The sequence below is a fragment of the Amphichorda felina genome (assembly GCF_050947745.1).
Source record: "Amphichorda felina strain 45539 chromosome Unknown scaffold_7, whole genome shotgun sequence".
In the NCBI taxonomy this organism is placed as follows: Eukaryota; Fungi; Ascomycota; class Sordariomycetes; order Hypocreales; family Bionectriaceae; genus Amphichorda; species Amphichorda felina.
Window position 1 is genome coordinate 2,235,754 of NW_028145043.1, and position 22,428 is coordinate 2,258,181.

Genomic DNA, 22,428 nt, shown 5'->3' on the forward strand with positions numbered 1-22,428 from the left:
CCTTCACACTTCTCATGCATACATGACGGTCGGGGGCGAACTGGAAAGGTTTTAATTCTTTTTTTTTTCTTTTTTTTTCTTCCTTTGGGCACCATCTTAGTTTATGCTGAGGGGGCGTTTTGGCATTTCGTTTTTTGTGTCGGACTGTACAGTAATCGCAGTTTGCGAGCGAATGGAGGGAAACGGCGAACCGGGCTATATTGCAGGCGGGCTGCGACTGGCTTCATGACGACAATGAGCCCCGACCAGGGCATACATTACGGCGAACGAGGCTACATCGGGGACCGTGGCATGATTTCTTTGGGACGGCGACTTTTGCCGTCGTTTCTCGACGGTTGCGAACGATGCGCTGTCTTTTTGTCGGCATGTTTCGATACCTGGCTCTTGATTCGTCTTGTGCCCCCGATTTACGAAATCGATGCGGATGGCGAAAGAAAAGGCGAGCGAGCCTTTCACCAGGCAGGTAGGTTGAAATACACGTTTTCGAACGGACACGCGCTATCGGGATGGATGTGGTGAGACATGGTTTGAGGCGTACCTGGTTTTCGCTCAGCATACACAGCTCCTCTCCCGCAGAGGAGAGCTGGGCACAGTTGCTTGGCGATTGGCGTGGCGAACGGGACCGGGGCTTGGGAGGAACACTGCCGTGATGACGCACGACTATGATACCTCTATGAGAACAAGACGGTAGACAAGATGGTGGTTGAGAAGAAGTGTTCACCGGTGCCCAGAGGGGGCGCTTGGAGACCTCAGTGGCTCACTGGCAATACTTATGGATCCTCTCAAAGGTACCAACTCGTTTCAAACGTTATCTGCTGTGTGGCGAGCCTCTCGCGCACGGAACCTCGCGAGAGAGTTTGCTCAGCAGAATTCGGGCTGAACCTCGGGGACAGAGGTACTTGTCAGGTGGGGGATTTAGAAAACAACCCAAAAAAAAAAAAGATTTGAGGGGGAACCGCCAGATCAGCCACCAGCTCTCGGACTGGCGAACTAGGAGCTGAGCTTGACTGCTCAGGGCCAGCGGGCTAGTGAGTTTGGAGGCAGATCTGAGCAAGCCATAAATATGACAATCATTTTCCTTCACACCATATGCGCCTCGATAAAGCGTGACGTACGAAAGGCCTACTTGATTCCAGGTGTATATAGAGTTCTATATGTCCGCCCACGTTTACGAGACCGAGGGCATCAGAACAGCCGCATGATCGAGAGAACCGCAAGAGCAAGTGGAGTCTTCTACAAGACCGCTGTTCAATCTCCGGATGGAATGAGAGCCAGACAACATGCGATTTCGAAAAATGTATAGAACGAATAGCCCAATTATAATCCGGGTAGGAGAGGAAACTTTCACATATTTCTGCCACGCTTAGCGACCTACCTACCCTTGAGCAGCCGTCTTGGAGAGCGCATATCATTATGTCTCGAGAGAAACGGTTGCTCTCCGACAGGTGGCACAAGGGCCTATTCTACGAGCTGTGAGGCGTGGTGATGTGGTTGCATGAAAGATGAAGCGACGTCAAAAATGGTGTGTGGGGGAGGCTGATATATGGGGATGTGACTAAGCAGTCTGGATGGCTACGCCTGAAACAGACTTGTGTATTCGTACCAATACAATAAGACTTATCCAAGATATGGACCTTTTTAGGCATGTATGCATATAACAAGTTTTCCACATGCTAACTGTGAATTTGATATTACCGGTAAAATTTGTGTTATTCGGAGTGTTCTTATGGTGGTGCACGAGGGACAGCCTTCTTATGTACGCATATTCTGCCAAACTTAACCAACGCCACCACGACTAAGCCAGGGGGGAAGGGGTCGAGGCCAAACTATCCGTACAAGAGCCCAACACACACAACTTTTGCAACAAACACCCTTCACTCCATTTGCAATAACCCACAGCAAAGCTCATCGCCCTCCCCTACTTGAGCGAGTACTTCCTCAGCGCCGCCGCCCGCCGCGCCCCCTCCTCCCTCTTGGCCTCGCACACTCCGCACTCGCCCGCCACGCGCCGTCCCGTGCTGCGCGACACGTACATGCCGCACTTTTGCTGGCACGTCTCGGTCCCGCAGGCCGTCTCGCCGCAGGGCCGCTGGCACGTCGCGCAGATGACCGTTGCCAGGTTGGTGAAGCACATGCCGTGATCTCTGCCCCCTTCTTTTCCGATGGGTGTTTCTGCCCCGGCGTCTGTGCCTGGAGGCTGCCTTGGGAAGGCTGTGTGGTCTTCCCTGGATAGATCGATAGGGGAAAAAGAAAAGTTCCCGAGCCAAATAGTATTATCGTCTTCGTATTCTCCAGTCTTATCAGTTTCCACTCTCCACAAGGCACCTTCGGCCCCTTTTTCGGAGAGTGACTCACCAGCGTTTCTGTCGAGCAAAAGACGCCCTCAGGCCCACCATGTCATGCCCAGTCCCCCAAAAGTCTCTCCCTGTTAAAGAGCGCAAAGGTCGTTGGCCTAGTTCCTCTAATACTAGCTCAAGACGAGGAGTCTCCGACATAAATATGTCAGAGATGGGGCCTCCCATATGACGCCATCTAGAACCTCACCCACTCGGCAAACTGCATCTCGTAGCGGGGAGATGGTACACACATTAAACAGGCGGCGGGGCAAGTTCTCCTTTTTACTCCTCATGTCCCAGATACGAGGAATAGGCCACTACGTCGAACGAAATTAGCCGTGGTATTAAAAAAAATGCTCGCTTGAAGATTGAAGTTGCAAATATCCGCAGGTCCACTTTCCTCCCGTCATCTAAAAAGCTTTGTGCTCTCTCCGCTCTGATAAACGCCTACCTACAGTACAAGCAAATTCCATGCCATGCCGATGATCTCGTTGTCGCTCCGTATAGCTCTCCCCGTTTGGAGGCGACGGACCCCCTTCACGTATGTGCATGTATTCTAGCACATCTTTCCCCTGAGGGCATCGACCTCTCGCTGCAGCGCATCCAAGTCCGCCAGGATGGAATCACCCTGACCTGTCACAAGCGGAGTTGACGAGGGTTGCTGCTGCTGCTGCTGCTGCTGTCCGTCCATGCTGCTTTTGCTGCTCCCCCGCTTCCTGGACGGCGGCGGAGGCGGTGGCAAGCCCTCCCGCGTCCTGCTGCTCTCGCCCGATACCTTCCGCACTGGCGCCTCCACGCTGCTAACACTCGGTGGGCGACGGGTGGAAGCGTTGCGGGCGGGTGGCGGCGGCGGGGCGGAGAGTTTGATATGGCCGGTGTAAGGATCCTGGACAGCGGATGGCTCGAAGGACGCCGGTGCCTCGTGTGACGGCGTCGAGCCGGCGCTTCTCTCCCACTCCTGGGGTGATTGGTAAGAGGTATGAAACGTGCCCGAGATCGGGGACGTCATTGATATCCTGTTCGCAACATGGGGCCTCCGCCGCGGCGGCGGCGCCGGGGCATAGGTACTATGGCGGAAGCTATTCGTCCGAGTAGGGGCAGCCTCTGGGGATGGGCTGGGAGCGGGACTCTCGTCTCGAGTCGCGCGCTGTGGTGGTGGGACAGAGCCATGGATTTTGCTTTCTGTCCTAGCATGCCCTCTGCGTGGCGGGGGAGCCGGCGCCGACTTCCTGGTGCTTGCCAAGGGCTCCCTGTTGGGGTCTTGTGGTTGTGACGTAGTGGAATCACCAGCGTGGTGTGGCTCAGCATCGCCCTCTGTGCCCACATGCGAAGAGCTCATAGGAAGAGAGTTCCCAGACGCATCTCTCGGTCTGGCGTGGTCCGCGATCGACTTCCCATGGCGCGAGCTGGGTGGTGGCGGCGGCGCCTTTTTCCTCTGCCCAAACTGCACCGCGGTGCTCGAGTCGGACGCGTCTCCCTCGTCTTCCGTATTCTGGTTCCGATGCTCCCCCGATAACACCCTGGCCCCGCCATGGGCGGCATCCACGCCCAGCACCCCAGGCCCTGCAAGTCCCTCCTGGCCGGCGACACCGCTGCTCCCATTGCCCGTATTTCCAGTCATAAGCAGTCTCCGGAACGAGTCAACGTTCATCGAGCCCCTAATATTAACCGCCTTGAGCGCCGCGCCCTCCTCCTTGCGCTCGTCCTTTAGCTCCTGCTCCTTCTTCGAGTTCTCGAGATCTTGCAGCGTCTTGCTGAATGGGTTGGGCGGAGGCCCTGCACCAGGAGTGTATTCTTCCTGCTGCTGCTGCAGCTGTTGTTGTTGGTGGTGCTGCTGTTGCTGTAATGTCGGCGGCGGCGGCGTGCCCCGGTTGGCCCCAAAGGCATCACCGACGCCATTGCTGAAGGGATCCTCGGGGAATGCGGCGGCGGGCACGGGGTTAGACGGCCACTCGGGAGAGTCGGGCGAAAGGGGCGGCGGCGAGAGCACGCGGACCTTCTTGACTACCTTGGCCTTCTTCCCCGGCGCCGGGGGGGCCGCTGCCGGGGCGTCCGAGACGTCTCCGTCGTTGCCGACCTGCCCGTCATCCTTCGGACCGCGGCGGAAGCTGACGAGCGGCGGGGGTCGCGGGGCCTGGGCGACGGATGTGTCTATGTCTTCGACGGCGGGGAAGCGGGAGGCTTCGGGTGGGGCGGGACCCTTCTTGCGGAAGGGGTTGGAGGACGACATGGCCAAGGATGCAGGGGTACGAGGCTTTGATGGCGAGGTGTTTGATAGTATGTACGAGGTTGGCATATATCCGTATGTTCAGGGCATGGAGGGACAGAGGCCCCGCGCCATCATCGACCGCGGGGGCACGTCGATGTCCGGGGGGTGGATGGTTCGAGGATGGAAGGATGGGGGGGGGGGGATTTTCCGTGCGCGAGGAGCAGGTTCGAATGGAAAGAAGAGAAGAAGCTGAGGCGTCGGATGTGGTGGGTGGAAGAAGGTCTGCGGTGTCTGGTGGTGAGCAGCCTGGGTGAGAGGTGGGTTACCCCGAGGGACCACCAGATGCTGTTGGTGGGGAGCAGCGCGGGCTTATCGGGATTCGATTCATGTCCGTCACCACCAGATTGGCAGATGCGGGAGAACCTGCATTTCGGCGGGAGAGCCCAGCAAGGGTCAGGTACCGCGCTATTCCATGGAAGGCCAAGGCCAAGTATCGTCCGTTCCGAGAGACTACTACGTACCTACTAGTAGGAGGTGACGACGACGTTGACGTGCCGCGCTCCCGAATAGTAGGCAGCAACCGAGAAGCGAAAGACCAAATCCACAGTCCCCCGCGTTGCCCTTTTTTTATGGCCAAGTGAGGTGCTGGTGCCTGGCTGGTATGCATTTGACGGCGCTCGTGGTGCTTGGTACCTGAGTATCTGGCGACAAGAATGTGGGGGGGGCCTTGGTCTTTGTTCCGCCGTCCACTGACATCAGTCACCGATTCATCCCCGTGGCTCCCGCTCTGAGTCGCGACTCCCAAATGCCCCGTGAGTCCGAGAGAGTTGCGAGGGGTGTTGCCCCATAGGGCCTCCGACCTCAACTTACACATACATAATAATATTAAATATGTCGCCTACAAATCGCAGCAGACCTCATGGTTATTAATATTACACAATACTAATACTAGGCATTATGACAACACCATTCCTAAACCTAGCTGATTTTAACTCGTCATCCACGTAGCATGCGCGCTCCACACATTTGCAACGTGGATCTCTTCAACGGCTGGTCTTAACGGCTGCATAGGTATTTTACCCAACATTTTGCGGATAAGGCCTCAAAGTTTTGTCGTCCCCGCCGCCTAATGTATCTCCCTCCATGACATCAGAAATGCTTTTCTGACTCTTCATCGTCCACCTCTCACCCCGTGTTTCCAACATTGGGATTCCTCAAGCGGCTATAGGGTAGGCACGTGACACCGGTGAGAGGCTTCTGGGCGCGGTGCCCCAACCCTAGATGTAAACAAGCATAATGTCCGACGCGTCGCAGCACAGGTCCCAACACCGGCCGCCATTGTTATATTAATGCCATTTCTCTCAAGCGACCGAAATCATTCGGCTCAATACCGGTGTGCAATCTGACCAAGATATAAACGTCAAACCTGCCAAGTGGCAGGCGCCATATTTATTCCGTGATAACAAGCCCAAAACTCATCATCGCGGTGTGATATCGTACAAGGCAAAGAAGGGGTCCGAGACCCCCCACCCGCTGCGCGTCGCTCGAGGTGTGCCCAACGCTGCGCAACAAGACCTAATACAAAAAAAAACAATACCTGCAAGTATCGGCGCGCACGCCCCCTTTGAAACGATCAACATTCCCTTCGCTTCCCGTTGCAAACAATACCCATGACCCAGCTTCATTCCTTTCCTGGCCCCCCCAAAAGCAAGCAACAAGTAAACCCTGAGAAGATCCGTAACGCCATTATCGTCATTAAGTAAACTTTGTTAGCCAAACAACAACTCGAGTGAAGAGTTTATGCCTTGGCGGTCGCCGCCTTCTTGGTGGCGGGCTTCTTGGGCGCAGCCTTCTTCGCCGCCGGCTTCTGGGTCTTGGCAACACGTCCGGACTTGGTCTTGGTAAGAACAGTCTCAGGCTTCTCGGCCTGTTGGGGAGGCATGTTAGTAAGTTTAACACTGGACGTGACGCGTGTTGAATCAACTCGGAGAGACGAACCTTGGCAGCAGTCTTCTTGGCAGGGGCCTTCTTGGGGGCGGCAGCAGCAGCAGGGGCCTTCTTCTCCGCGGGCTTCTTGGCCGTGGTGGTCTTCTTGGGGGCGGCAGCGGCCTTCTTGGTGGCAGGGGCCTTCTTGGTGGCGGCCTCCTTCTTCGCGGCAGGCTTCTTCTCGGTGGCGGTCTTCTTCTTAGCCAGCTTGGTACCGCCCGAGGGGCCCTTGGGCTGCTCAAAGACACCCTTCTCGACGCCGTTCTTGAGCGCCTTGTTGAAGAGGGAGTCGAACATGTTGTCCGTCACGCTCAGGTTGTTGTTGGCCTTGACGAACTTCTTGAGGGACTGACGGCTGGAGCCATTTCGGTCCTTGAGCTGTTGGGCATGTAGTTAGCAGCTAAATTCCGAGAGCAAGCTGTATGGTGCTTCAAGACGCGCACGACCGTGCCAATGCCGGTAGCGACCGTGCCCACACCAATTCCGGCACGGGTACACGCCCAATTGCCCTAGGCAGGCGGCGCGGGGGGTATGGGGAGAGATGAAGAAGAAGTAAACGTACGTTGACAATAGCGTCGGTGATCATGTCCTGGTAGCTGGCATGGGCAGCCTTGGGCTTCGCGGCGCCGGTGGCCTTCTTCGCGGGGGGAGCCATTGCGATTGGGTGGGTGTAAGTTGCTGGGTGGGTAAGGGCTGAAAGATGCTTGTTGCTGTTGATGATGATGGGCGGGGAGAGCTGGACGCGATGAAGGCGGGATGCGACGGCGATGAAGAGTTACGGGAGGCAAAACAGAGACAGAACCGGAGCGACCGACTTCGTCGGTGGGCGCGGAGGGGACGTGGCTTGTTTATATATCGGGCGGGGGCCCAGCAGGCGCGAACCGCAATCAGTAGCAAAACTAGCTCGTCGCAACTGGGGCAGATGACGGTCGCAGTGGGCAGAGCGGCCTTGGGGCCTGCAGGAGTGATCCCTGACCCACCTGCCTCGCGGGAGCTGCCTGTCTGCCCAAGCCAAGCCAGTCAGACAGCGCATGCCACCGCTCTGGCCCCACCCCTGGTTCTCGGCCGGGGGGAGGAGGGGGGCGCGGGCAGCGGCGAGGGACAAGCAAACGCCACAAGCCAGAGCTTCCTCTAGAGCTTGGGCGTGGCGTGCTGAGAAGTGCGCAGTGCCACAGGGCAGGGGCCGCCTCCCAAGAGAAGCAGCGGAGCATTCAACAGCACAAGCTGCATGTTACCAGGCCAGGTCAAAATGGCAAAACCGGTGCCCTGGCAGCGCGGGAGAAAATACCTGCCCCGTGACCATTTTTTTGATTGGTCGGATGGCCTGCCCACACGCCCAACGTGGGAACCTGGGAAGTCTGCCAGCTGGAGGTGTGATCTGGACGACACCTGGGAGTCTTTGGACCTCAGATGGCCTCCCAACAGGCGTCCCCCTCACCCCCCCGAGCATCGACGTCCCGACCTTCTCTCGCTTCTTGCTCTTCTCTTCTCCTCTTGCGCGACCCTCCTTTACGGTTTCCGTGAGTCATTTTTGGGTCGTTCTGTTTTGGCGAATCCCCGTAAGGGTTTGCGCTAGTGCCCAGGTGTTGCCATCTTCTCGCACCGAGAAATTGTGAGATATGCCCGTCTGCCATGTTGAGCACTGCCCACGACCACCAACCACCTCGTTGTCGCATTTCCCATTGCTGTCCAACGCACATTCGGCCCATGTCTCGAGTGCCGCTGTCCCGTAGCCTGGAACCTGGGGTTTGTCGTGATGCCCCTTTTCCCGTGGCCACAAATTTGGTTCATTCCTCAAACTGTTTGCGCCTGTGTGGTCCGTGTAAGTCGTCAACCCCACGGCCGGCCGTGTTGGCGAACCCATCTGAAGCTATCCACACATCACCACCCGCCAGACCTCGACGCCACGTCACAACACATTACTAGCCGTTTTATGCATTTGATCTGCTCCGACATCCTTGTGATGCCATTGATGCATCGGTGGATGCTATTTTGGTCATGAGAATTGGTCTTGGGGCCCTGACTCCTGGATCTTGTCCCCTGGGCATGGTCGGAGATCGTGAGACCATCCACAGATTTCGCATCATCTCCCACGACGGTCCCGGCGGTTGCCCTGGGGATTGATGCATCGTCGGTAACAATTTTTTATCAACCGTGATTCCTCTTGAAATTTAGCTCATTATTATCTATCCTCTTCAACGTCGTGCCGCCGCTCCTTGACGCCTAGGGAGGAGTGGTGTGCCGCGTGGAGCGTGTCGCTGCTGACGCGACGCCCCCAGTGGTGATGATCAACTTGGGTTCAAAACAACGCCGTATATAAAACACAACCAATATCCAATCATACCTATGGTATCTGTATCGAGACTAGTCTTCAGTATACACCCGCAGAAGAGTTTGCTGCACCCTCGTGGCGCGTCTTCTGCGACACCCGGCGTCTCCAATCGCCGCTGGTGTCGAGACAACGGCGGGGGCACGGCTGGCGTCTGGCCGTGTCTGCTAGGCCTAGTATTAAAATATGTATAAACAACAAGCATTGACCTTTTCGGTAACTTCAAGGTCAAAGATATGGCTTCTTGAGGTACAGCCTGGCTCCCTCCTGAACGAATTGCGCTCACCGCTGGTCGGTGGCCTACCCTCGAGCCAGACCGCCGTCGTCCCATCTTTGGCCAGACGATGGACGCAGTCGAAGTCACGAAGCCATCCAGGGTAAAATAGAATATACTACGAGTAGTAAAGTGATTTTATTGTGCATGGGAATACTAGCCTAAATGCCCCGTCATAACCGATGTTCCTTTTCGTAAGCTCTTGGGATTATGTTGGTGAACGCTAATATGGGGACAAGCAGTGAACTCTAACCCTAGAAGATCAGCTCATCCAAACATGAACATGGGAAAGCAACCCCCCCTGAGATAGAATATAATTCTTAGACATCAAGCATAACATTTCCCGCCACAACACAACACATCGGTGGCGAGCAATGTGAAAACCCGAAAGTCTAGAAGCCTGACCGCCCCCTCCCACTGGGTAAGGCTGATGATGATGACCACGTAGCTGGTTCACAACGCCACAAGAAGGCCACAAGAAAGACTGAGCTTCCGAGGTTGCTTTATTGACACCTAACCTCCCTCTGTGCTTTTGTGTATGTTATGTTTCGCTAATCAGTATAGTCCCGTCTGCGCCCACCCACTCATCGCCATCGCCTAACACTGTAGGTGCCTCAAGTCATGTCTACCAATACGCCGGCCTGAGCCCGCTAAGGGTGCCCAGCGCCGACCCTCCATCACCATCCGCATCTCGCTTCCGCTGGCCGCTCAGCTGCAGGGCACGTTGGTCAGTTCCAATGTCCGTAATCATAATCATAATCAAAATCACTGCCAAGAACTCACCTCAAGCTGGACGCTCTTGTGCACGTGCACGAGCCAGTCCACATAGCTCTGGGCCTCGTTGTTACGGTCTTCAACCAACATTCGCGCAAACTCAAACTCCGCCCCGTCAATGCCCTGCCTCGCCAGCTGCAGCGTCAGGCCCTTGGACCCCCGCATGGTCTTGAGGAACTCAATAATGTTGCGGACCTGGGCGTTCAGGTGCGTATCGAGCACGGGCAGTGCCGATGTATAGGCATCGAGGCTTTTGAGGGAATCTTTGCCGGGGCCGAACAGGTCCTCAATAAGGTTCGGGGATGCCTGCGAGTGGAACCATAGCAGGCACTGCTGGCCATTATCCACCAGGTAGACCCCACCGGTCTCGACACGGGAGAAGGACGCCCTGATGGACAGAGGCATCTTGAGATGGCCAGTCTCGGAATCCGCAAAGCCCTCCTCGGGTACCAGGTTGTGAATGGGAATTATTCGAGGGTAGAGGTACAAGCTGAGCTCTAGGGCGCCCATGGCCCTAACCATGCGCATCTCGTTGACCCGCCTGTCAGAGCTTTCCACGCCGCCCTTGAAAGCTCGGCACTTGATGAGTGAAAGCATGTACATGCTGAACTCCTTCAACCGCTCCGGCATGACAAGTTGGCTGGGAGGGTGCTGCACGGGGGCATGTTTCCTATAGGCTGTTAGGATGTCGATTGTCCTCTCGGTGAGCCAGTTCCGAATGTCCTTGAGATTGCTCGATGTCGTGCCAAGCTTGGTACAGGCTTCCTTGGCTAGGATGGAAATCACGGCGTCCTGGTCAACAAACTTCATGCAGTCCCGAATGCCATTCTCGCGCGCCCCTGACTCCCTGGACGTGTCGCACACGCTTGCAATGACGTTGGAGCATCGCACTCTGCGCTGGCCCGACGCTGCCGTGTAGAGAAGAGCAGACTGGAAGTGCGCATCTAGCTTCGAATCCAACTTGCCATCGTACGAGAAAGACACGCCCAGGGCCTTGTCCGCGTCAGTTACACCAATCTCTAGATCCGCTCCGAAGGTGTGCTGGATAAAGTTCCCGTGGTACGCAGAGACTTGCAATCCATTTGAGCAACGGACTTTCATAAGCGCCTGGTAGCCCGTTTCTCGAGTTACCGCATGCGTGATCTCAGCAGACAGCTTGAGCCCATCGCGCGGAGCGATGAAGTTAGGGTAGTAGTACGTCTCGCCACCGGTTGTGGTAGAGACGTGACCTATCGTGGCAATATCGAGGTAGCCACCGTTCGGGGAGGCAAGGAAGAAATCAACACCGATACCCGACGACACCATCTTCTCGGCCACCTTTCGCCAGCCTGGATGCTCCGTCGTGTAGAGCTTCTTATCGAGCTCTCCCCCGGGGTGGTTACCATCATCACGCATGAACAGACGCCCAGGGCCCCAGGTCGGCAGGGCCGAGCATGAGCAGACGACCTTGCCTCCTGTAGACTCCAGTGCAGCCAGGGTAGAATTGAGCGTGGCCAGCAACGCAGGCTCGGGATTCTTGATGTTGGAAAACATATCGGGCAAGCGTGTCAGGAGAGACGTGATGACAGCCTTGGATTCGTATGGGTCGGCAAACAGGCCTTCGCTGAGAGGGACGAAGGGGTCTTCCAAGTCGGGCATAATCATCATTTGTGCCTGGTCCAGTCCGGGCTATATTTGTTAGTCCATGTCCTGGCGCATAGATGAGTGTTACTCACAGCGATGTTGTAAAAATGAATGTCCTTGTCGTAGGTCATGAACCCAACCTTGGAGCCCTCCGGAATCTGCCGCTTGGGTTCGCCATTCTCGTCCTTCTCTTGATCCTCTCCCCCGTACAGGGCGCTCAATATCCCATCACAGAATGCTTCTAGGAAACCCTTGTTGTACGACTCTTGTGTAACGTCGATGACGAACAGCCACCTGAGACCAACAGGCTCCTTTGTGTAGTATTCCTTGGGGACGACGAACTCCACGGTGCCGCGATGTAGCTCTGGTCGCTGGTCCCGATCCACACGCACGCCCTGGGGGTTTGTGGCGCAGAAATACTCAGGCGGGGTGTCATTGGGATGCGTGCAAAGGTTGCAGACGAACTTGTTCCCGCCCGATCGGAACATCATGAAGGGGTTGATATACGCCCGGCACCTCCGACAGCGGGGAGGGCCAGCGTCTCCAAAGTCGAGCACTGGAATTTCCGCCTCGCCTGCCTGCTGGGGTGCCAGGGGCTGTAGAAGCAGGCCCAGGGGAAGGCCTGTGGCCTGTAGGCCGTCGTTCGTGGAAGGAATGTTGTTCACGGTAAGGCGAGCGAACTTGGGCGAGGCGTTGCCCTGGTCGAAAGCGACGAAGGAAACGGACGCGGGAGGTGGCACGTGCCGCTCGAATGTGGGATAGACGTTCTTGAGGAAGTAAGGCTGGACGCCATCTCGCGAAGCCGGGACGCTGGGCAGGTCATCGGCGGAGACCTTAGCTGGAGCGCCGCCGGACGTTGCCATCGTCGCCGAGGCGTCAGCCGGCGATGCTCCTGGGCCAAAGGCAGGGCTGACAGGCGCCTGGAACGGGCCACCTGGTGCCATCTGGGGTGTGCCGGGGGCGGCTCCAAACTGTCCTGCGAAAGCCGGAACTCCCTGTGCTGGGCTATCGAGGAACTGGGTCTGTGAAGTGCCCGGCGGCGGCATCCCGCTGAACGGTTGTGAGGATCCCTGGGCCTCAACCGTGTGGTACGCGTGCCTGTCCTTCTTCTTTTTCCGCACCGTGCTGTGACCGCTATCGGCGCCCAGGTTCATCCCGCCTATCTGCGCGGCAAGGCTGGCATCCTGTCCTAGCACCTGCGGCCCGGCAGGGAAACCTGTTGGCGCCGGTGATCCGTAGCCTTGGCCCGGAGCCGGGGGGGCGCCCATTGGGGCCTGGGGACCGCCATGGTATTGAGGAGCACCGTACTGTGGCTGCTGCTGCTGCTGCTGGTACTGCTGCTGCTGAAACTGCTGCTGGTATGGCTGCTGGGGTGGCTGGTGCTGGGGCGGCGGCTGCTGCTGCTGGTGGTAGAACTGCTGGGCAGCTGGGGCGGTCGTCCGGTTGGGGTCGTTGGGGTCGAGGGCCTCGCCCTGGCCGAGGGCATGGTACTGGGAGTAGTCGGCCATGATGGAAGCTCGAGCTCGAGGATCGAGGGGTTGGACGAGGAGCTCTCAAGCGACCATACGCGGGACGGAGGCCTGTGGATAGGAGAGAGTGGGGTGACGAGAGCCAGGGAGCGGATCGGCGTGGCGGGAGGAGGCGTTAACGGATGGAAACTATGATCATAAGCCGTGGCAGGTGGTCGTCATTGCCTCGTGCAGTCGTTGGATATCGTGGTCAATGGGCCCAGACACAAGCTGGCAGCCCGAGCAGTCGGCCGTGGTCTTCAATGCCTCGTGGCCTTTTCGGTGGTTCCTCCAACATGCACGACGGACGTTCTGCCCGAGCTCTGATTGGCAACTCGACTGCATGCGTCCACGTGCGAAGCACCACGCGCACTGTGTTAAGATACTGTACCTCAACGGCACTCCAACGTTCCGTCTATTGTCACAGCTACAGTGCTTAAGACGTGCGGGACTAATGGTGATAATGATAGAACCATACGAATAACTTTGAACTGGTTAATGTGATCTTGAAATTTATGACATGTTATGAAATTTGTTTGGTATTTATGTCTCATTCTAGGAAATCTCGTCCCGTCGTCATGACAATGCCCTACTATGTACTCATACAGGATTGTGTAGTATTAGTCCACACCCGTCCGCGAGGTAAATCACCGCCTTTTTTTTCTCTTCCCCTTCTTTCTACAGCTTCATGCCCATCGCCTTGGCCACCCTCAAGCTCTGCCTCATGCTCAGATCCAGCATGATCTCCTCGCTGCCACCGGGGATGGCGTACGCCCTGACGTCGCGGTACAGCCTCTCGACCTTGCCGCCCTGGCCGCCACGCGAGTAGCTGAGGCCGCCGAAGATCTGGCTGGCCTCGCGGGCGCAGAACTCAAAGGTGATGGTGGCCTGAGCCTTGAGACTGGCGATGGGGCCGCCGAGACGCAGCATGGCCTCGGTCTCGCCCATCTGCTGGCACTGGTAAATGAGGTTCTCGAGCCAGTTGTACGAGGCCTCGATCTGGCGCGCCATGTGGGCCAGCTTCATGCGGATGACGGGGTGCTCAATGAGCTTCTTGCCAAAGGTGCGGCGCTTGTTGGCGTACTTGACCGACTCCTCGTAGCACACGCGCGAGAAGCGCAGGGACTGGATGATGATGCCGATACGCTCATGGTTGAAGTTGGTCATGATGACTGGGCATGTTAGCATTAATATACTAGTATATGTCAATCAAGAGTCAAACTCACCTCGGAAACCCTGGTTCTTCTTGCCCAGCAGGTTCTCGACAGGCACCTTGACATCCTCAAAGGTGATGTAAGTGGTACCGCTGGACCAGACACCCTGGCAGTCCATGCGGCGGGTGCTGACACCCTCGCCACGCTCAATGAGCAGCAGGCTGACACCGTTCATGCCCTCGCCGCCAGTGCGGACGGCGGTGGTGAAGTAGTCGGCCCAGATACCGTTGGTGATCCACTTCTTCTCGCCGTTGACGATGAAGTGCTTGCCGTCCTCGCTCAGCTTGGCCTCGCACGTCAAGTTGGCCACGTCGCTACCGGCGTCGGGCTCAGTGATGGCCAAGCAGATGCGCTTGTCGCCGCTCAGGATGCCGGGCATGATGCGGTCCTTGAGGGACTGCTGGCCGAACTTCATGAGGGGGGGGCAGCCGATTCCGAAACCGCCAATCAGGTTCCAGACGAAGCCACCGGAACCGGTGCGGGAGAGCTCGTCGGTCAGCAGCATCTCGTGGAAGAGATCCCACTTCTCGACGGGAACTGACTTGACGCCGGCAGCATACTCGGTAGGGTACCGGACACCCAGCAGGCCGGCCAGGTAGCCTCGGCGGCCCAGCTCCTTGTAGATCTCCTCGGGAACGCGCTTCGCCTCATCCCACTCGGTGACAAACGGCTCGATCTCATTGTCGACCCACTCGCGCACCTCTGCGCGCAGGGCAGCGTGTGTCTCGTTGAAGTAGGGGGAGTGGTACTGGACGGGTGGGTTAGCGCCATTGTCGCGTGGGGAGCTGGCCGGTTATGGAATGAATGGCTTACGTTCTGGTACCAGCTGGGGTCAGCGAAGGGGATCTGGTCACCGAAGGACTCGAGGGCCTCGCTCGGCTCCTTCTCGGCGGCGGGCTCAGCGGCCTTCGCGGGCTTGGGCTGAGGAGGCGCCGGGGCGGCCTCTGGCTTGGGCTCGGACTTGGGCTTGGTGTCCAGGGAGCCGACCAGCAGCCTGGCCTTGTACTTCTTGAGGATGCCCTCGTTGTGGTACTTCCAGAACTGCTTGGAGGCGTCCTTGCCGGCGACGCGCTGGAGGATCTTCTTGCCACCTGCACAACCGTCGCATGTTAGCAACGTAGCCCGTTGGAGGGCAGCAGAGGGCATTCAACGCACCGGGATGATCGTCCTGGAATTTGGTCAGGTCGTAAACATCGCCATCGACAATGATGTACAGGTTGTCGGGCTTGTTGTGCGACGCAACGTCGCCTGCGGTGAAGATCTTGGACATGGCGGCGGTTATTGGTAGGGGTTGATGAGAGGTGAGAGGGAGAGAAAGAAGAGATTGAGTAGAAAGAGCACTCGAGACCAGAACGAGATCCACTGGAATCCCCAGCGGTTGCTTCTTAAATCCACCCGGGTCGGCAAAGGAACAATCACATGCTCCCCGCCAAAGGGCCAGCAAGATATTAGTGCGGCCATAGTCCGCCGGGTAGCGATGGATCTCTCTGGCGCAACAAGAAAACCCCCACAAAAGTCTCCCCCGGCCAGACCGAGCGCCGCTGCCCGTGGGGGAAGATGGAGGGCAGCTTGGTCATGAGTCGTATTACGAGGGCCAGCCGTTGCCCGTTGCGGGTCACATTGCGCGTGTTCTGCGCTGACTTCTGGGCTCTGCTCTCCTACCAGTTTCGCAGCTTCCAAGGTTGGCCACAGGAGCTGTCTTGGCTGGCATGTGAAATGCGCCTGCCTGTCCCACGAGCCACGAGCCAAAGAACGCGACGCTGATGTCATGGGGGCTGCTTGGGGGGGGCTTGCTGGATGCTGGACATGGGCTCTCGAATTTTATGGGGCTTTGGTGCCCTGGGGATTGCCGAGGTCCAGCGCCTGGAGCACAGCGAGGCTCCAGCGCAGCCAATCGCACCGCCATCGTTGCCAATGGATCTGGTGCAAAAGCCCAGAGCAGGTCATGCTTCCGAGGCCGGCAGGCCGGGCATTCATTCTACGTTTTTAATGAAATACGGAGTTGGATCTCGAATCGGGATTCTCCTCCGCCCCAACAAGTGCCCAAATGTCCCGCCGTCCGGTCGTCGGCCGCTTGTTGGACATTCCCCTGATCACCACCATGTGCTTCCCCGAGCTAATACCCTCCTAGTACGGATACAGACCTACTAGTAATACTCGATGCTTGCGGATCGACCCTGCATGTCACATTCGCATCTGCAATTCTACACACGTCAAAGTATCCGAGGATATATAGTACGGTAGTTGATTCCAAAGGCTTATGCCCGCCCAGACGCCAAAACACCATCCTACTTTATCCATACCACCAGCGATAGCAAGAAAACACACGTCGCAACTTCTCGTGAGACGGTCAAGTCATCCGACCAGATCAGATGAAGATAAAACCATCGCCTCCCCTCCGTAGATTTTCCCAAGCTCAAGCCGCTCCGCGTGGCTTCGACTTGGCCGCTGCCTTGTCCTTCTTCTCCTGCTTCTGCTTCTTCTTCTTCTCCTCGTGTTGTTGCTCGAGCTTGCGCTTGTGCGCCGCCTTCTCCACCTCCGTCTTGGGCAGCGGCTTGAAGAAACCCTCCAGCCGCGACTGCTGTGAGCTCTTGAGGTTTTTCTCTAGGCGCGCCCCACCGCTGCGTACGCGGTCCTCCGAGAACCCCTTCTCGGCCACCAGGAACTGGACGAGGCCTTCCATGTCGGGCTTATCCCACTTGAAATCGCAGTCGGGATGGTCTGCCTGGCGGACGTCCGGCTCTAGGAATAGGTCCCGCGCATCCTTGTACGGCCAGTCCTCAGGAATAACGTACTTCTTCTTCGGGTCCTTCTCTATGGCCTCAACGACTTTCTCTAGGGAGCCGTGGTCGCGTATCAGCTTCAAGGCCGTGCTCGGGCCTACCTTGGGAATCGGGTCGAGATAATCGCAGCCGAGTAGGATACACAGGTCGATGAACTAGCAGAAAGGATTGCATCAGCGGAAAAGTCCATGAGGGATTGTTACGAGGAGTGGAGGCCTTACCTGTTTCCGCTCCATGTTGAGACCCTCAAGCACCTTGTCTAGCCTGATCTCCTGGATGGGTTCCTTCCTCTGCTCACTGAATGTAAGATGGCGTAGTAGGATGGGAGTATCAAAGCATAGCGTGTCCATATCCTCACTCGCCGCAGCATACACCTTGCCTGCCTTGGCCAGCACCGCGCACTGGGCCTCTGCCTCGGTCGGCGCGACAATGTAGGGGATGCCCATGAGCTTGAGCAGACGCTGGCATTCGGCATTATGCTCCCGGGTGACGCGGACGGTGCGCCGCGAGAACTTCTCCACCTCCTCGGCCGTGCCGGTCTCCTTGGCCTCCTCGAGACCCTCGTTGGCCTCCTGTTTGCGCTGGAAGCGCTTGGCCAGCTCGCCTGACTTGAGCTTGGGCGGCGCCCCGTCAAATACGTAGAGAGGCTTGATGCCGTTGTCGACCATGCGCAGGGTGCGGTAGAACATTCCCATCAGATGCGATGTCGTCTCGCCCGTCTCGTTCATGAGCTGCTGGCCATCGGATCGCACGGCAATGAGGAAGCTGTAGATGCTCATCGAGGCATCCTGGGTGTGTTAGAATGTAACTAGTAGGGGCTGGGGGGAAGACGCGCACAATGGCAACTTTGCGCCCGAATTGGTTCTTGATCTCCCCCTCCTTGATGGCATCGGGGGCCTCATCTTTGATGATGGAGAAAAGCTGCTTGATACCCATCTTGGTGGGGGCTCTTCCGTCACAAGTGCAGACAGAAGAAAGCTAGACACTGGCTATGTATCGAGCAGAAGTCAGGGGGACAAAAAGGCCACTGGAAGTCGATGGGAAAATCGTTGCTTTGGAACTGAGAGCTTCCTGGGCGAATGGTAGATGTCAAGGTGGGTTGGAGCTGCTCTAGTATACTAGCAGGCAACGCGGTACAAAGTCAGTTTGACGCGCCGTGTCGCGCGTCTCTGAGCCAGGGTCCAGATGGGACCCCACCAACCCGTGGAGAAAACCCAAGACTCAGGAAGCTAGCCTCAATACACGAGGAACTTGAAGAGATTCCTGAGGAGTATGGGATTAAACACACAAATAATAGACTAGTACTCCGTACTCGATTTTTAAAGAATAACACACTTGGTACACGAGAAATGTACTATTGAAATACACGAGGAATGCGCTACTGGAATAGATGGAGAATGTATCATTAAATCCAGGGGGAATAGGTAACTACTTACTTAGGTACGAAGTACTGGATATAGAAAGAATGACCTTTCCTATATTACCTTACACGAGGCATAGAGTCCCTACGGTCACCGCTTGCCCACTCACTAGTTTGCTCTCAGTGTTCCAACTTCAATGCTCAGGGGAGTCATAGCAGAGACTAGGTGTATCTAGATGGATTGCACTATGTGAAAGCGCCGGTTTCTCTGCCAGGTAATGCAGTCACGCAAAGGAACTGAATCTTGTCAAATCACCTGATAACTACGCGGAACATGTCTCGACGATCACCATCACCCGCCCAAGTGCCACATCCCCCGCGACTCTGGGTAGTAGCCTTCGTCAACAAGGGCCAGAAGCCCAACGTCTCAAGCTTACTAGGAGTCAGCAGATAGCAGGATGTCCTCGGACTAGGCAAAGAAAAAAAAAAGAAGTCTCTTTGCAGAGACTTCCCCACCCTTCCCACCTCGTTATTGATGCCGTCGACTGTTAATATACCGCTCGGAATACAAAGCAGTCAAGGATGGGTCTCTCCTTGCGCTCCACCTTGCCGTGCGGAAAGGGCATGCCTTTTCATTGATGGGGGATTGTCGAGTTTGGAGACATTTAGGAGGGCTGGTCGCTGCGCCATCGACATATCCTGCGCTCCTTTTTTTCACTTTTGCATGGGTATCGTACATCGTCATGATTCAGTACCATCGAAAATCCGAAATCCTAGTCCAGTCAGTCACCAATTATTTAGTCCTCCCCAAAAAAGACCTTCCTCCTCCCTGCTCCTTGTGTGCCCTCTAGGGTTTGCAGGGCCTGGTCGATTCCCATGATATCGAGCATTTCTGCGTCTATATCTCGGCTCTGATCGTCCGTCGTATCGGCCGCTGCGTTCAGCGTATCCGCAAAGTTGAAGCCAACCCGGGGACGAGACGCGGGCTCTCCGATGGATATTTGGGTAGCCCCGCCGTTTATTGTTTCCCTGTCGGCATTGGTAGAAGGTTTCCATCTAAGAGAACCCGGTTGAGCGGTGCTCAGGTTGAAAGAAGCCATGGGGGCCCTTGGCTGCTTTCCATGGACAATGATCGGATTCGGCTTGGCCTCAGAGAAGAGACGCCTCCTTGTGGCGACAACACTACCTATCTTCTTTCCGGGGCCGTCTTCTCCTTCTCGGACTACAACAAGTCTCGTTTCGCCGCGTACCAACACTTCGGCCGTAAGGCCCCCATCGTTGTAGGTTTTGTAATTTGCTCTTGATGGGTCTGCGATGAGGTTAATGCCACAGCATCGTTCTCCGAGAAGCCCGGTCGAGAGATCATGAATCTTCAGCATCTTGGTAGGCTGACCGCCACCGAACAAACCCGCGCCTCCAGCAGGGCCCTTCGTGAGCTGCGAAGCCCAGAATCGCGAGATCTCGGGAATGACGGCTACATGCTCATGGCTACCGATCCAGAGGGCCAAGGTCTCACCAGGAAGGGCCTTCCCCGAGGGTGGTAGAGGTTTAACCTCAATGCCGCCGTGAATCGTAGCAAGGCGGTCTACTGTGACAGCTGAGCTCATCGTAGCGGTTGCTTGACGGCGGGTATGAGGCGTCATGGGTGCAAACTCCCCGCTTTGCGTCTCCTTGTTTAACGCAACATTGCGTATTGTGCTTGTCCCATCCAAGTACCCGCAGGCGCTGAATGCCGTAAGGGCAGCTCCTCGGATGCCTAGTTTGAGCTTGGTAGACATTGCTGGCCCCGATGTACCGATCCCGGCACCGTCGATATCCCAGATCCCCCACATTCCATCAGCGAGCAGCGCAAAGACAGCATGGCCGTGTGATATCCAGGCTGCGTCGACAATCGGCTTCCTCATAGATGACGGCCGAGCAAACGGCTGGTAGAGTGTTAACAGCCAAGATCCCTGTGCAGGAAATGGGCCTGTAGCCTCGGGATCAGGTGGCAGAGACGGCGAGGCGAAGTCGTAGATTCGCACACCGTGGGGAGATGACACGGCCAAGAGTTGTGTCTTATGGGTAGGGTTGAATGAGATGCTTGTTAGGGGTGTTGGAAGAAACTCGGACTGGAAGGGCTCGATGGCACGTCCGGAGTTTGGCTCGGTATCCAGAGGAATCTCCCAGAGTCTGAGAACGCCGGACGCCTCTCGCGAATGGGTAGCCACAACTGCTCTTGTGGGCTTTGCTGTACGTTCCGAAGAGTCTGGGCGCACCAGCCCGATGGCGATCCCGTCGCTGAGCCTGGTCTGCCCGCCCAGAAGGATTAGAGACTCGCCCCAGGCGCCAGACCCTGCTTTCCCTGCAAGTAGATCACGCTTTAGCTCAGGTCTTGACTTGCTCTCTGGGGATGGAGGTGTCAATGGTAGCGTGATGAGGTAGACATCATTGGTGACGCACGACACCGCGAATATCATCTTCTCCCCTAGAATGGCGGTAGCTTTTGTATGTGACCCATCGTGCTCCGGCTTAGTGGACAAAGGCATGACAGCTACATTGAGCACTGCCGTCCCCAGCGTCAAGTCTAGGGTTTGTATAATTTCGGGGTATGGAGTGTCTTCGGAATCCTCTTCGAACTGGGGCTTGTCCTTGAACTTTGCTGCCGACTGCGACTTGGCGGGAGGCTCGTCATCGTCCGAGTCGATGATCATGACTGAGCCATCCGCAGACCCATTCTGTTTCTCTTTCGCGGGGGCTTTCTTCTGAGCCTTAAATCGTCTCCCCCCACGCCACACTATCGTCACACCTGTGTCGTGACCATAGATGAGAATGTTGGCTCCCTGGGGAGATTGGTAAGGGTATGTTTGTACATCGTTGATACGCCGAGAAAGATCATAACTTAAAATTGTTAGCCAAGCCAGACATTATAAAGACAGTGCCACTAACGTGAACTGAGTATTCTGCGCGGTGCGACGGATCCGTGGGATCGTAGAGGTGGCCATGCTCGCTGGATGTGGGCCGCAATAGCCTGCACTGGCCTTGGGGAGGTGAATGGGGAGTTCAAGATCGCAAGGAGATATCTAGTGGCTAGTCTTCGATTGAGGCGTCTTCGATTGCGAATGGTGGATTTGTTACGTTACTAGAGCTGCTCTGGGCTAAATGTTTTTAGACGCGACAAGAAACCAGCTCTCGAGCTCCGTCCGTCACCAACCGTCACGTGGATCACGTGAACCACCCGACTCTCATCCAAGATGCATACTCCAAATTTACCCATAGTCAACACTTCCATTCCTTCCATTAAAATGCGTCCCCCCTCAGTCTCAGAATTTCCAGATGTTACTGAGCATTCGAGCTCTTGTACTTTAGCTGACTGCTCGGCTTCCTGTCTCTTCTTGTGATACATACCTACCTACTAATAGTAGGTATGTATGTAGTGGCCCGGGGACCGCGGGACCTTCCCCGGCCCACGTTGAAGGTTGATGGCATCGTGTGAAGGATTGGCCTGGCTACTAAAGAGAATAGTAAATATGAGTAGAACAGATGACACCTTAGTACATGATTGGTGGAGAGTTATGAACAATCATTGATTAGTATGATTCATGTACGGATTACTATACAATATCTAGGTATGTTGACTCGGGAAGGAATCTAGGTCTCTAGGGCATATACGTTGGAACGCGAATGTTCTGCTCGACTAAAACTATTTATTATATCCGGAATTGAAGTGTTCAATCTGGAAGGGTTTGAACATTAACCACAGCCCGATCCCCTGCCTGGAAAGGGATTCGTTTGCGAATTAGATAGATAAGCCAGGCCATAGAGATGAGGTCGCAACCTGGCGTGGTGTTCTTAGTTGCTATGGTGCTCCTACGTACATCGAACACTAAATTCTTTCCTCACATATCCGAAGAAAGATGAAGACAAGTTAAAAACATATAATAAAACAGATCCCTTCTGGTGATCTCGCCAGGCCCCTTTCCATGCTCCCCATCCTCTCGTTCCTTTCGTATCTCAAATCGCTCGCCATGTCAGATTCTTCTGTGTTCACGC

The 22,428-nt window shown here is 56.1% G+C and overlaps 6 protein-coding genes across 6 annotated transcripts; all 6 read right to left on the reverse strand.

Annotated features, from left to right (window-relative positions):
- Positions 1–2,892: 2,892 nt before the first annotated feature.
- On the reverse strand, positions 2,893–4,566 carry ACO1O0_007495 (uncharacterized protein; the record flags this gene model as incomplete). Its single annotated transcript, XM_083196868.1, has 1 exon — positions 2,893–4,566. The coding sequence occupies one exon, from the start codon at positions 4,564–4,566 to the stop codon at positions 2,893–2,895; it is 1,674 nt and encodes a 557-aa protein (XP_083048076.1).
- A 1,777-nt stretch (positions 4,567–6,343) lies between these two features.
- On the reverse strand, positions 6,344–7,186 carry ACO1O0_007496 (histone H1/H5 family protein; the record flags this gene model as incomplete). Its single annotated transcript, XM_083196869.1, has 3 exons — positions 6,344–6,472; positions 6,544–6,909; positions 7,094–7,186. The coding sequence occupies 3 exons, from the start codon at positions 7,184–7,186 to the stop codon at positions 6,344–6,346; spliced, it is 588 nt and encodes a 195-aa protein (XP_083048077.1).
- Positions 7,187–9,759: 2,573 nt separating this feature from the next.
- Positions 9,760–13,039, reverse strand: SFB3 (uncharacterized protein; the record flags this gene model as incomplete). The annotated part of the gene is made up of 3 exons (XM_083196870.1): positions 9,760–9,846; positions 9,918–11,576; positions 11,624–13,039. The coding sequence occupies 3 exons, from the start codon at positions 13,037–13,039 to the stop codon at positions 9,760–9,762; spliced, it is 3,162 nt and encodes a 1,053-aa protein (XP_083048078.1).
- A 678-nt stretch (positions 13,040–13,717) lies between these two features.
- Positions 13,718–15,523, reverse strand: ACO1O0_007498 (acyl-CoA dehydrogenase/oxidase; the record flags this gene model as incomplete). The annotated part of the gene is made up of 4 exons (XM_083196871.1): positions 13,718–14,211; positions 14,266–15,001; positions 15,067–15,344; positions 15,409–15,523. The coding sequence occupies 4 exons, from the start codon at positions 15,521–15,523 to the stop codon at positions 13,718–13,720; spliced, it is 1,623 nt and encodes a 540-aa protein (XP_083048079.1).
- Positions 15,524–16,669: 1,146 nt separating this feature from the next.
- FEN1 (multifunctional nuclease RAD27) lies at positions 16,670–17,972 on the reverse strand (the record flags this gene model as incomplete). The annotated part of the gene is made up of 3 exons (XM_083196872.1): positions 16,670–17,191; positions 17,258–17,824; positions 17,874–17,972. The coding sequence occupies 3 exons, from the start codon at positions 17,970–17,972 to the stop codon at positions 16,670–16,672; spliced, it is 1,188 nt and encodes a 395-aa protein (XP_083048080.1).
- A 1,221-nt stretch (positions 17,973–19,193) lies between these two features.
- Positions 19,194–21,380, reverse strand: ACO1O0_007500 (uncharacterized protein; the record flags this gene model as incomplete). Its single annotated transcript, XM_083196873.1, has 2 exons — positions 19,194–21,276; positions 21,325–21,380. The coding sequence occupies 2 exons, from the start codon at positions 21,378–21,380 to the stop codon at positions 19,194–19,196; spliced, it is 2,139 nt and encodes a 712-aa protein (XP_083048081.1).
- Positions 21,381–22,428: the final 1,048 nt, after the last annotated feature.